Genomic DNA, 12,910 nt, shown 5'->3' on the forward strand with positions numbered 1-12,910 from the left:
TAGTGTTTCAAGTTACAAGACTGTTACAAATTGTAAAAATATACGCAGAATGGAAGTCAGTAGCTCATTATTAACAGACCGCCGACGCCACCTAGCCAAAACATTATTTATTTATTTATTCTGCGATACAGCACAGAACAGGCTCTTCCGGCCCAACCAGCTGCACCGCCCACCTGTTTAACCCTAGCCTAACCACAGCGCAATCTACAGTGACCAATTAACCCACCAGCCACCCCGTCTTTGGACTGTGGGCAGAAACCCATGCGCACTTTCTTAAGAGGGACGCCGCAATTGATTTTCCGTTTGCCGATAGCATCTCGCGTGTTTTGGCTGCCCGACTGTGCATATTACCAAAAAAAAAACATGCTTTTAAAATGCCGCGGAGTTTTCAGGCCGTGTAAAAAAAAAAGTCCTGCTCAGAGGCTGGTCCGCGCAGCCGGGGCCGCATACACTCAAAAAAAATGAGACGGAACGGTGCCGGATCCACCGCGGCTCGGCAAGGCGACCGCTCCGCCGGTGACCGCGGAGGGAGGCGGACACAGCTCAGCACGCCGCGGGAACCAGCCACCCCTTCGTGGGCTCTGCCTGCGCTTCCCGCTGCCTTGGTAAAGCAAGCGGCATAATCAGAAACCCCACCCAACCTGGGCATTCTTCCCCCCCCCGCCCCCTCCCCATCGGGTAGGATATACAAAAGCCAGAGAACACGTACCACCAGGCTCAAGGACAGCTCCTAACCCCACTGTCATCAGGCTCCCCTAGATGGACTCCTGACCTTACAGTCAACTGCACCTCACTGTCTGCCTGCTCTGCACTTTCTCTGTGGCTGTGACACTCTATTCTGCATCCTGTTACTGTTTGACCTTGTTCTACCTCAAATCACTGTGTAATGATGTGATCTGTGTGAACAGTGTTGAATATAAAGTTTTCTTTACCGTACATTTAACAATAATAGACCACTTCCAACTATAGACCTTCCGCGCCGGCGTGGACCCGCTGGTGCCTGAGCACATGGGAGGACTGGGCGAATCCCTTGCCGCAGACCGGGCAGGTGAAGGGCCGCTCGCCGCTGTGGACCCGCTGGTGCCGCAGCAGGTTGGAGGACTGGGCGAAGCACTTGCCGCAGACGGAGCAGGCGAAGGGCCGCTCGCCGGTGTGGACCCGCCGGTGCCGGAGCAGGTTGGCCGGCAAGGTGAAGCCCTTGCCGCACTCGGAGCAGGCGAAGGGCCGCTCGGCCGTGTGGGTGCGCCGGTGCGTTTGCAGGTGTGAGGAGCGAGCGAAGCCCTTGCCGCAGTCGGGGCAGGCGAACGGCCGCTCGCCGGTGTGCACCCGCTGGTGCGTGACCAAGCTGGAGGTGCAGGTGAAGCCGCGGCTGCAGAGGGCGCAGCGGTACGGCTTGTCCTCGGCGTGGGTGGACTGGTGCCGCAGGAAGGACGAGGAGAGCGCGAAGCCCTTGCCGCAGACGGGGCAGGAGAAGGGCCGCTCGCCACTATGGATGCGCCGGTGGTCCAGCAGGTGCGAGGGGTCGGTGAAGCCCCTCCCGCAGTCGGGGCAGCTGAAAGGCCGCTCGCCGCTGTGGACCCACTGGTGCCGGAGCAGGGCGGAGGACTGCGCGAACGCCTTGCCGCAGGCGGAGCAGGCGAAGGGCCGCTCGCCGCTGTGTAGCCGCCGGTGGTTCACCAGGTAGGTGGGGTGGGTGAACCCCTTCCCGCACTGCGGGCAGACGAAGGGCCGCTCGCCGGTGTGGACGTGCTGGTGCGTGAGCAGGTCATTGGAGCGCCTGAAGCCCTTGCCGCAGTCCGAACAGCGGAAGGACTTCATCGGGGCCGAGTGGGTGTGGTGGTGCGGGCGGGGAGAATCGCTGACCGAGGACTCTTGTCCCCCCTTCGACAGGCTCAAGACCCCCAGCAACCCCGACGGCACTTCACTGCCAACGTTCTCGGGCCAGGGAGGCGTTATTATGTCCTCGGCGTCCCAAGCGACGTCTCCCGGCAGCCCAGAGACGCGGTCGCTTCTCCTACGAAAGGAAGAGCGGCGGGGATTTGCCGCACGGTTTCACCTGAGGGGGGTCGGCGGGAACAGGTGCTCTGAAACAGCCGAAGGCTGGACTCCACTTCTGCTCTCCTGCGAATGAAATTTGCAAAGGCATCAGAAAGTGACTTAACAGAGGCTGTCAGAGACTTAACACTTCTACTGGTAGTGCCTGATCCGATATCTGTCTGGGGTCCAGACTGTTGTACTTATCGCGTTTTCCCTTGCCGTCTCGGCTTTCGTTCTACCTGCCCGCGCGTCCATACAGGCGCCTGTTTGTCTGTAGACTTTTGGGATCAATAATCCAACTTTATATTTACTTATTATGTATTTGGAGATACAGCACAGAATAGGGTCTTTCGGCACAGCAACCCCTGATTCGACCTAATCACAAGGCAATTTACAACGACCAACTAGCCTGGTAACCGGTACGGCTTTGGACTACGGGAGGAAACCGGGAACACCCGGAGAGAAGCCCCGCGGCCGAGGGGCCGGTGACGCCGGGATGGGAAACCGACACCCTGAGCTGCAATGGCATTGCTCGTGCTAACCGTGATGTTACCGCGGTCCACACCCTACCCCCCCCACCCCACCCCCGGTAATGCACAAGAACGGAGAAGCCTGTTAAAAGTGGTGGCTATATATATACATATATATATACATACACACACACATACACACACACACACACACACACACACACACACACACACATATATATATATATATATTCTATTCATCATGCATTTACATTTCCATCAAAACCCACGGTCTTTCTGTATTTCATGGCTACCTGGAGAAGACGGATATCAGAGTTGTATTGTACATGCATACTTTGACAATAAAAAGGACTTCTTTTTCACAGATGGCCTTGTTTGCTGGCCTTTGTGTGGAGCTGTTCATAGATTCCATTGCACTTGATCTATGGCTGCAAGAAAATGAAACTCAAGGATGCATACGGAGACATATACTGTATGTACTTTGTTAGTAAACTTACTTTGAACATTTTACCCGTGTCAGGAATTCGATGTGCTGTGTTGGCCAGGGTGTGACATGCAATACAAAGAATAGCATTCAACAATGATAAAGAATTCGATAACGACAAAGTCATAAGTATCGATATGGAAAGATGACGATGGCTGGTTCTTCGCCTGCGAAGATCAGGAGGGAAGACTCCATCGCTGCAGGAGTGTTCTTCCTGCCTGGTTTATCGTGAGGATCTGTGTGCGTGGACCGATTCCGCTCTTTAGGGCCGGGGGACATTCCACAATGTCACGGTGAGCTGCCACACCTGCAGCGACCGCTAAGGCTGTAGGTTGAATATCGGAGTTTTCCTCCTCCTAGACAGACTGCCTGGTTGCCCGGGTTTGGAATCGCAGTTGTCCTTCTCCTGGCCTGGATGCCAACCAAGGCTGACGAGCCCAGCCTGCCCGCCCGACTATACTGCTGGCCGCTCAGTCGCACCACAACATAGCGGACTCAGTATGAACTGCAACGCCACGTGAAGGCTTCGCTGTGGGCACAGAAGTGTTGGAGAGGCCATATGAGAGTCACCCCTTGTCCGGCAAGCCTAGTGGTCCTGCGGCGATCACTACACCCTGAAGGGAGGGGCTATGGGAGGCGGTTCACCTTCCTTCAGCGAGCAGGTTGTCCAGCCCAGGACCCGCCCGTCCCCAGATGTGGAATAAAATCAGCATGAATGTGTCAATTTTGCATAAATGCATCAAATCTGCATAAATACCAGTGCATATTTACAAAGTAAAGCAACATTATAGAAAGTAATTGAAAGTGTTCACAAGGGCAGTTAACGGGCCAAAAGGTTAGAGGTGGTGGTGGTGGGGTTAGCTAACTAGAATGGTTGACCAGATTAAGTCAAAGTTAGAAGGAAATTCATTGTCAAAGTACGTGTGTGTGTGACCACATACTAATCTGAGATTCATTTTCTTGGGGCACTTACAGGAAAACAGAAATGCAGTGGGAGTTTACGAAAAGCGACACATAAGCTAACAAAGACTGACAAACGACCAGCCTACAAAAGTCAAACTGACACTGGGAACCTGAACTGTGGAGTCGCTGGAAGTGAGCCTGCAGTTTTGCGGAGTCAGGTCGGAGTTGAGGTGAGTGAAGTCACCCACACTGGTTCAGCTGGTAAGGTAATAGCCTTCTCCTGTCCGATTCCATCTCCTTCAGCCCTTCACCTCTTGCCAGCTTCTCACTTTGTCCCCTTTCATTCCCCCCTCCCCCCTCACTCACCCAACCAGCTCCCCCTTCACCTATCACCTGCCGGCTTTCACTCCTCCCCTCACCTCACCTGCTGATTCTGACTTCCTCCACCGCACCCCCACCCTCCCCCTTTCCTTCCCAGTGCTGACGAAGAGTCCTGGCCCGAAACGTCCACCGTTTATTCCTCCCCGAAGATGCTGCCTGGCCTGTTTTGTTCCTCCAGCATTTTACGTGTTTCACTCTGGACTCTGCAACCACCACCGCCAGGCAGACCATCTCTGAAGAGTACAGTTGGCCCTCCGTATCCGCGGATTCAACCAACCGCGGATCGAAAATGTTCGGAAAAAAAAATTCCAGAAAGTTCCAAAAAGCAAAACTTGAACTTGCCGCGCCAAGCAATCCATGCGAATGAAGTGATGGGTAGGCATACCCTGCTGTGGCCTCCCGCCATTTCACAGATCCTCAGTCTCTCTCCAGCTCTCGTTGTTTGAGCATTGTTCACCTCACATCTCGTTCATTCGCTACTCGTGTCGTGAGTCAGAGGAAGGAGTTTAAGGCTAGTAAGGGATGTCTGGCTAGCCACATGAAGTGCTACAGCCTCAAGAACTTAAAGATCACGGGAGAATCAGCATCAGCGTTCCCAGAAGAGCTACAATGGTTGCGTCTGTACCGAACATGTACAGACTTTTTTTCTTGTCATTATTCCCTAAATAATACTGTATAACAACTATTTACATTGTATTAGGTATTATAAGTAATCTAGAGATGATTTAAAGTATATGGGAGGATGTGCAAAGGTTATATGCAAACACTACACCATTTTATATAAGGGGCTTGGGCATCGGCGGATTTTGGTATCCGCAGGGAGTCCTGGAACCAATCCCCCGCAGATACCGAGGGACGACTGTATATTGATAGTGGCTGGGGGTCACCTCTCTTGTAAAGACACTGCCCAGAAGAAGGCGATGGCAAACCACTGCTGTAGGAAGATTTGCCAAGATTAGCCTGACATCGGTGGTGGGAAAGATGCCGGAGTCAATTATAAAAGATGAAATTATGACACATCTGGATGTCAGTAACAGGATAGGTCCGAGTCAGCATGGATTTACGAAAGGGAAATCGTGCTTGACTAATCTTCTGGAATTTTTTGAGGATGTAACTATGAAAATGGACAAGGGAGAGCCAGTGGATGTAGTGTACCTGGGCTTTCAGAAAGCCTTTAATAAAGTCCCACATAGGAGATTAGTGGGCAAAATTAGGGCACATGGCATTGGGGGCAGAGTCCTGACATGGATTGAAAATTGGCTGGCTGACAGAAACAAAGAGTAGCGATTAACGGGTCCCTTTCGGAATGGCAGGCGGTGACCAGTGGGGTACCGTAGGGTTCAGTGCTGGGACCGCAGCTGTTTACAATATATATTAATGATTTAGATGAGGGAATTAAAAGTAACATTAGCAAATTTGGCGATGACACAAAGCTGGGTGGCAGTGTGAAATGTGAGGAGGATGTTATGAGAATGCAGGGTGACTTGGACAGCCTGGGTGAGTGGGCAGATGCACGGCAGATGCAGTTTAATGTGTATAAATATGAGGTTATCCACTTTGGTGGTAAGAACGGGAAGGCAGATTATTATCTAAATGGAGTCAAGTTAGGAAAAGGGGAAGCACAACGAGATCTAGGTGTTCTTGTACATCAGTCACTGAAAGCAAACATGCAAGTACAGCAGGCAGTGAAGAAAGCTAATGGCATGCTGGCCTTCATAACAAGGGGAATTGAGTGTAAGAGCAAAGAGGTCCTTCTGCAGCTGTACAGGGCCCTGGTGAGACCACACCTGGAGTACTGTGTGCAGTTTTGGTCTCCAAATTTGAGGAAGGACATTCTTGCTATTGAGGGAGTGCAGCGTAGGTTCACAAGGTTAATTCCCAGGATGGCAGGACTGTCATATGTCGAAAGATTGGAGCAACTGGGCTTGTATACTCTGGAATTTAGAAGGCTGAGAGGGGATCTTATTGAAACATATGAGATTATGCTGCAGGCAGGAAGCATGTTCCCGCTGATGGGTGAGTCCAGAACCAGAGGCCACAGTTTAAGAATAAGGGGTAGGCCATTTAGAACGGAGTTGAGGAAAAACTTTTTCACCCAGAGAGTGGTGGGTATATGGAATGCTCTGCCCCAGAAGGCTGTGGAGGCCAAGTCTCTGGATGCTTTCAAGAAAGAGATGGATAGAGCTCTTAAAGATAGCGGAATCAAAGGTTATAGGGATAAGGCAGGAACTGGATACTGATTGTGGATGATCAGCCGTGATCACAGTGAATGGCGGTGCTGGCTCGAAGGGCCAAATGGCCTACTCCTGCACCTATTGTCTATTTAACAGTCGCGGTCATGGGGGCCGCGATCACCCACGTCACTGGACACAGCGTATGACAAACGAACGAACGAACCTTGGGTAAGAACTGTTCCCGAACATGCGGCTCCTGCACCTTCACACGTTCCAATATTGCTGTAGCTCTCTGCCTGTGGGGCTGAGCTGTGACTCTGTCAGTACCCTGTTCAACAGGCTGCTGATCTAATCTAAACCCGTCCAAACCAGTCTGCGGCACAAAACGGAATGTGATGTTAGCGTTCGTTTCAAGAGGACTGGAATATAAAACAAGTATGTAATGTTGAGACTTTATAAAGCACTGGTGAGGCCTCACTTGGAGTATTGTGAGCAGTTCTGAATGCTGAAGGATGTGCTGAAACTGGATTCAAAGGAGGTTCAAGAAAATGATTCCAAGATTGAAAGGCTCGTCATATGAAGAGTTTTTGATGGCTCTGGGGTTGTATTCACTGGAATTCAGAAGAATGAAAGGTGACCTCATAGAAACATCGAAAACCTACTGCACAGTACAGGCCCTTTGGCCCACAAAGCTGTGCCGAACATGTCCTTACTTTAGAAATTACCCAGGGTTACCCATAGCCCTCTATTTTCCTAAGCTCCAGGTACCCATCCAGGAGTCTCTTAAAAGACCATGTCGTATCCTCGTTGAGACCTACCGAATGGTGAAAGGCTGGGATGTGGAGGGGACGTTCCTTCTGGTGGGAGAGTTTAAGACCAGAAGAAGCAGCCTCAGAATAGAGGGAGCATCCTCTTAGAACGGAGATGAGAACGGGGGAATTTCTTCAGTCAGAGATTGGTGAATCTGTGGAATTGTTTGTCACAGGTGGCTGTGCAAGCCAAACCTTTATGTTTATTTAGGGCAGAGTGTGATAGATTCTTGATTGCTCAGGGCATGGAGGGATACCGGGAGAAGGCAGGAGATTGGGGGCTGAGAGGGAAGGTGGATCAGCCATGTTGAAATGGTGGAGCAGACTCAATGGGGCAAGTTGCCGAATTCTGCTGCCGTATCTTCCGGTCTTATGAATGGTGTGTGCTGGTGTTCCCTCGTTACTGATACAGGCAGTCAGGATTTACAGTCAGCGTCAGTGAACGACAACACCGGGAGAAAAAACACCCCCCACCTCCGCCATTGATGACGTCATTGAGAGGCAGAGCCTCAAAACAACATGGCGCCCATCAGTCAGGGCCCCCACCACCCAGGACATGCCTTCTTCTCATTACCACCATCACAGAGGAGGGACAGGAGCCTGAGGACACACACTCAACATCTCAGGATCAGCTTCTTTCCCTCCCGGCCACGAAATTTCACAGAAGTCAACAAATTTCACCAGGTACGCCGGCAATATTGAACCTGGTTCTGATTTCTCGATGGAGCATGAACACGATTTCATTATTCCTCTTTTGCTCTTGGTGTTTATTTAAATAATTTTTGGGCCAGAAGACACGGGATTCAGCCCATCGAGTCTGTTCCGCCATTCCATCATGGCTGATCCCGGATCCCTCAACCCCGTACACCTGCCTTCTCACCACATCCTCTGATGCCCCGACCGATCAGGAAACGATTAACTTCCGCCTTAAACACAACCACGGACTTGGCCTCCACCGCAGTCTGCGGCAGAGCATTCCACTGATTCACTACTCTCTCGCTAAAAAATTTCCTCTTTGCCTCTGTTCCAAAAGTTCTCCCCTCAATTTTGAGGCTGTGCCCTCTAGTTCTGGATGCCCCCACCAGAGGAAACATCCTCTCCACATCCACCCTGTCTAGTCCTTTCAACAATCAGTAGGTTTCAATGCGATCCCCCTGCAGTCTTGTAAATTCCAGTGAGTTCAGGCCCGAAGCTGCCAGATGTCTTGCACCGTACTGCTGCCCGAAGCCCCACACTCAACGACGCAGAAGCACCTCGCTCCCCGCTTCATCACATTTTCCAGTGCTCCGCGAACCTACCTCGTTATTCCCTTTCACAGTCTATTTATCGATGTGATTTTTTTCAGTCATTTTGCGTCTCCGCGCCGCACGACAAGTTCAACGCCACGTGGACGTTGAGACATTGGGTTCCCCACCGTCGGGGACGTCCCTCGCTGTAGGACCCTCAGCACCCGAGGCGTGCCCTCTCCTCATCGGGGAGAAGCCGGAAGGCGCACACTCTGGGTTTCACTCTCCGCCCAGAGACTTCTCAACGGCCCATCACCGGCAGCACGATTCCCTTGTCTCCGGTTCAAACTTTAACAGCTTATTCCTTATTGCTTTAGGCAAAACTGGATCACCGTCACAGGGAAAGTGTTCACGGGGGGGGGAGAGAGATTATATTTCACCTGGTCTGTACCAACGTTTGTGGGAGCCTGTAAGTAAGGCATTGCTCCCTCCTCGGCTGTGATAGTCACACTGCACACCCCTTCCACTGTCCCTGCGTGCACACCGCCGCTGGAACGAGTCGAACCAGCCCAACGGGGCGGGGCGGGGGGGGGGGGGGGGGACCGGGACCGGAGCCGGAGCTGAAGGTGCCAGCGGAGCCTGGTTTCAAAAGGCCGGGGATCACTACCTACGATCATCACGTAAACGTTGATGAATACGGGGCACCGGTGACTGCCTACGTCGGATAACACATTGAGGACGTTCCCGCGATTAAAGCCGAATTTGAGCCTGAACTCCTGTATCTCCAAACCGCAGCCCCTTGCAACTCTCCCTCCCATTAGGCAGAAGATACGGAAGCCGGAAAGCACGTCCCACCAGGCTGAAGGGCAGCTTCTACCCCGCTGTGTCATCCGACCACTGAATGATACCCGTCTCATAAAATTTCTCCTGCCCTCACAGTCTACCTTGTTACGATCTCGCACCTCACTCTGCTCTTTCTCTGTGGCTGTGACACTCTACTCTGCATCCTGTTACTGTTTGACCTTGTTCTACCTCAACACACTGTGCGAACGATATACAGGACAAGATTGTCAACAATAATAATCTACCCCTCTGTACAGATCTCTACCCCCTTGTACTCTGCGCTTCCGTTCTCCGCGTCTCTGACCACCATATCCGTGTCTCTACCCGCCCCCGTACACAACGTATCTACCCCTCCGTTCCCTATGTATCCAACAACCACCACCCCCCGTACTCCACGTCTCTACCCCTCCGTACTCCGTGCAGACTTGCAACGCGGCCAGCACTCTGCCTTGTTTGTTTCCTTTGACCGAAGCGCGTCGGGCAACACTTCTTCTTGCCGCTTCCCCTGCCGAGCCTCCAGCCCGTGTGCTCCCTGGAATCCGCTCGTTGGTCTGGCGAAACAGGGCGGAATCGGCCCTTCGATTCGCGCCGACCGGCTATGCCTCGATTTAACCCCAGCCTAATCACGGGCCGATTGATCAACTGACCTACCAACCAGCACGCCTTTGGACTGTGAGAGGAAACCGGAGCACCCGGGCGAAACCCAGGCGGTCACGGGGAGAGAACGTACCAACTCCTCACAGACAGGGACGGAAACTGAACCCGGGTCGCTGGGACTGTAGAGTGTTGTGCTCACCGCTGCAATACCACCACAATGTATTTATCTACATACATAAATCTAGCCCAATAATAGCCTCCGCCATCCTCTGTGGCAACAAATGTCACAACTTAACCATCCGTTAGCCGAAGAGGGCGTCGGGGTGCAGATACGTCCTTACCAAAGCAGGTGGGAGGTGCTCCTTCCCTCTACGAGCCTGCAGACCACCCTCGGGCAAGGTATAGCATCTGCTTAACCCCGCCCCCCCCCCCACGGTCAAGGTCACGTGAAACCATGGGATCAGGTGGTGGATTGTCACATGAGCAGCCTGTGCAGATCACAGGTCCTTGTGCACTTGAAACACTGCAACAGGAAGCCAGGGACACACGCTCAGTGGCCACTTTATCACCTACAGGAGGTACCTGGTAAAGTAGCTACTGAGTGCACCCTCCGTGTCCTTTCTGTCGAAGCTATTTAGTACTTGGAAGGTTTTAAATAAGATCCCGCCCGCATGCTTCAGAACTCCACCTCCGTTGATCGGAGCCCAGAGCCATCAATCACTCCGCTTACACAAAACACATCGTCACGAGATTATTCTTGTGCACCACGATAAGAAACAACCCTAATGAACACCAATCTAACAATGATAATTCCAGCAGTACATGACTATACTGAGCAGGTTTCTATGGGAAATCCTGTTTGCAGAACTAAATAGCCTATTGCAGCGCTCTTTCCCAATCCATTTGCTTGCATTCACGAAAGTTGCATACCCTGCACCCAGCTCCTCCTCCCAATCACTAATGTGGAAAATAAATCCTTAATACACAGAGCATATATTATTAAATTATACATTAATAAATATAGAGCGTAACTCGTCGATGCTCGGAAAGTTACATTCTTTCAGGGGAATCAGCCACACATTTATCCTGAGGGAAGGAGGGAAAAAAATTAAAGGCGCGCCATCTTAAAGTGGAAGGTGGCTCGGAATTTATTGTTGTTGCCGATTGATGGCGACCGGACTTACCCAGATGCCCCCGGGCACGGGGGAACGCCCTATTGCGGTCGCGGGGATGGGGTTCCGAGCATGCGTGGTGAGCGGCCGGTTCCCGACTCCCCCACCGGCCTCCGGTCACGGGAGCTCGGCAGGCGGTCGCCAAGGGCCCGCGAGCTCCTCGCGCTGCATTCTGGGCGGCGAAGGAGGGCGCGTGGGGGTCGTTGTACGCATGCGTTGGCTCCTCCTCGTACGGCCGATGGGGCACTTTCCACGGCGCGGAGGGTCCTGGGTGGGTATCACTACCATTGGGCGGCTGTTGGGAGCTGTTTGCAAACAGCCAATTATTGTCGAAATGACTTAATGGGCCGTTATATTAAACGTCGTTACTTCTTGTTGCAAACAGGAAGCGGGGTGTTGGGAGGAAGGCAGCTAACTTTATGATATGGCGTTAGAATTGATATTGTTTTAATTGTCAAGTGTACCGAAGCCTTTCTGCTCGCTTCGGCAGCACATATCCTAAAATTCTGTATATTGTTCACAATCTGCCGATGTTGGCCATCTACACGCAAAATGCAGGAGGAACTTAGCAGGTCAGGCAGCGGTACAACCCTCACAACCATTGATGAAAGGTTGCCGTAGAAAAGCAGCATCCACCAGCAAAGATCCTCACCACCCAGGCCGTGCTCTTTTCTCACTGTTGCCATAAGATAGAAGATACAAGAGCCTCAGGACTCGCACCACCAGGTTCAAGAACAGTTACTACAGCTCAACCGTCAGACTCTTGAGCAAAACTGTGCCCATTTAAGGACTCTGTTCTGTTGTTATTTCATGCTTTCGTTATTTCTTGCTATTTATTTATATTTGCATTTACACAGTTTGTTGTTCATCGATCCTGTTTACGGTTACTGTTCTGTAGATTTGCTAAGTATACCCGCAAGAAAGGAATCTCAGGGTTGTACGTCGTGGCACGTATGCAGTCTGATAAATTTTCTTTTGAACTTCTATGGAGGGTAATAGTCGACTTTTCGAGCTGAGACCTTTCCAGGTCTGGGAAGGAAGGAGCGGAAGTCTGAATAAGAAGGAGGAGGGAAGGCTGGCATAGATAAGAGAGATCAGACAAGTGGGTAGCTGGGTGGTGTCAGGGGGAGATGGACCGCTTATTTTCCTCCACAGATAGTGGTTTACTTTGGGTTAGTCAACAGCTCTGCCCATGACTTCAAGAAACTGCAAATTCGTGCACCCGGCTCAGTAAGTCACCGGAAGCCAGACACCCCTCCATGGACTTTTCCCGCTGGCTCTGTAAAGCAGCCGGCCTCAGCCACCCCAGGCGTTCGTTCTTCTTCCCTCGCACCATCGGATAGAAGATACAAAAGCCTGTACCAGCAGGCTTGACCAAATGTCAGCCCCACACCAGAGACGGGGCTTCACCACCTGTCAGTCACATATCCACGATCAGCTGACAGTGATCGTCGGGGAGTCCCAGCTTTGCCCCCTGCCATATATCAAAGTTCAAAGTCAAGTTTATTATCACGGTACATACGTGTCATCACATGCAATCCTGAGATTCATTTTCCTGCGGGCGTACTTGGCAAATCTACAGAACAGTAAGTGTGAGACCGTCGGTTATTGGAACACCAGAAACAGAATGAGGGCATACGGGAATACACCAGCCAAGTGGTCGGCGCAGGTCCTCCAGACTTGGCTACGTACATCCGGAGCGTGGTTTCATCAGTTGTCAGTCACAGATTAGTTGCGTGGTTTCGCCATATGAGAGTTGCTCGTTAGGGGCGAGGGCCTTCTATTTGTCAATT

At 51.8% G+C, this 12,910-nt stretch overlaps 1 protein-coding gene across 1 annotated transcript; it reads right to left on the bottom strand.

The window, feature by feature from the left end:
• Positions 1-881: 881 nt before the first annotated feature.
• On the bottom strand, positions 882-11,286 carry LOC140207173 (uncharacterized). Its single transcript, XM_072275524.1, has 2 exons — positions 11,130-11,286; positions 882-2,121 (listed from the first exon to the last, which is right to left on the bottom strand). Exon 2 carries the CDS (start codon positions 1,816-1,818, stop codon positions 964-966), a length of 855 nt encoding a protein of 284 aa, XP_072131625.1. The 5' UTR covers positions 1,819-2,121; positions 11,130-11,286; the 3' UTR covers positions 882-963.
• Between the last annotated feature and the right edge of the window lie 1,624 nt (positions 11,287-12,910).

Source organism: Mobula birostris, chromosome 13 (genome assembly GCF_030028105.1).
Source record: "Mobula birostris isolate sMobBir1 chromosome 13, sMobBir1.hap1, whole genome shotgun sequence".
Lineage (NCBI taxonomy): Eukaryota > Metazoa > Chordata > Chondrichthyes > Myliobatiformes > Myliobatidae > Mobula > Mobula birostris.

Excerpts from the sequence above, each read along its gene's own strand:
- LOC140207173 (XM_072275524.1), bottom strand. The coding sequence starts at position 1,818 with ATGAAGTCCTTCCGCTGTTCGGACTGCGGCAAGGGCTTCAGGCGCTCC.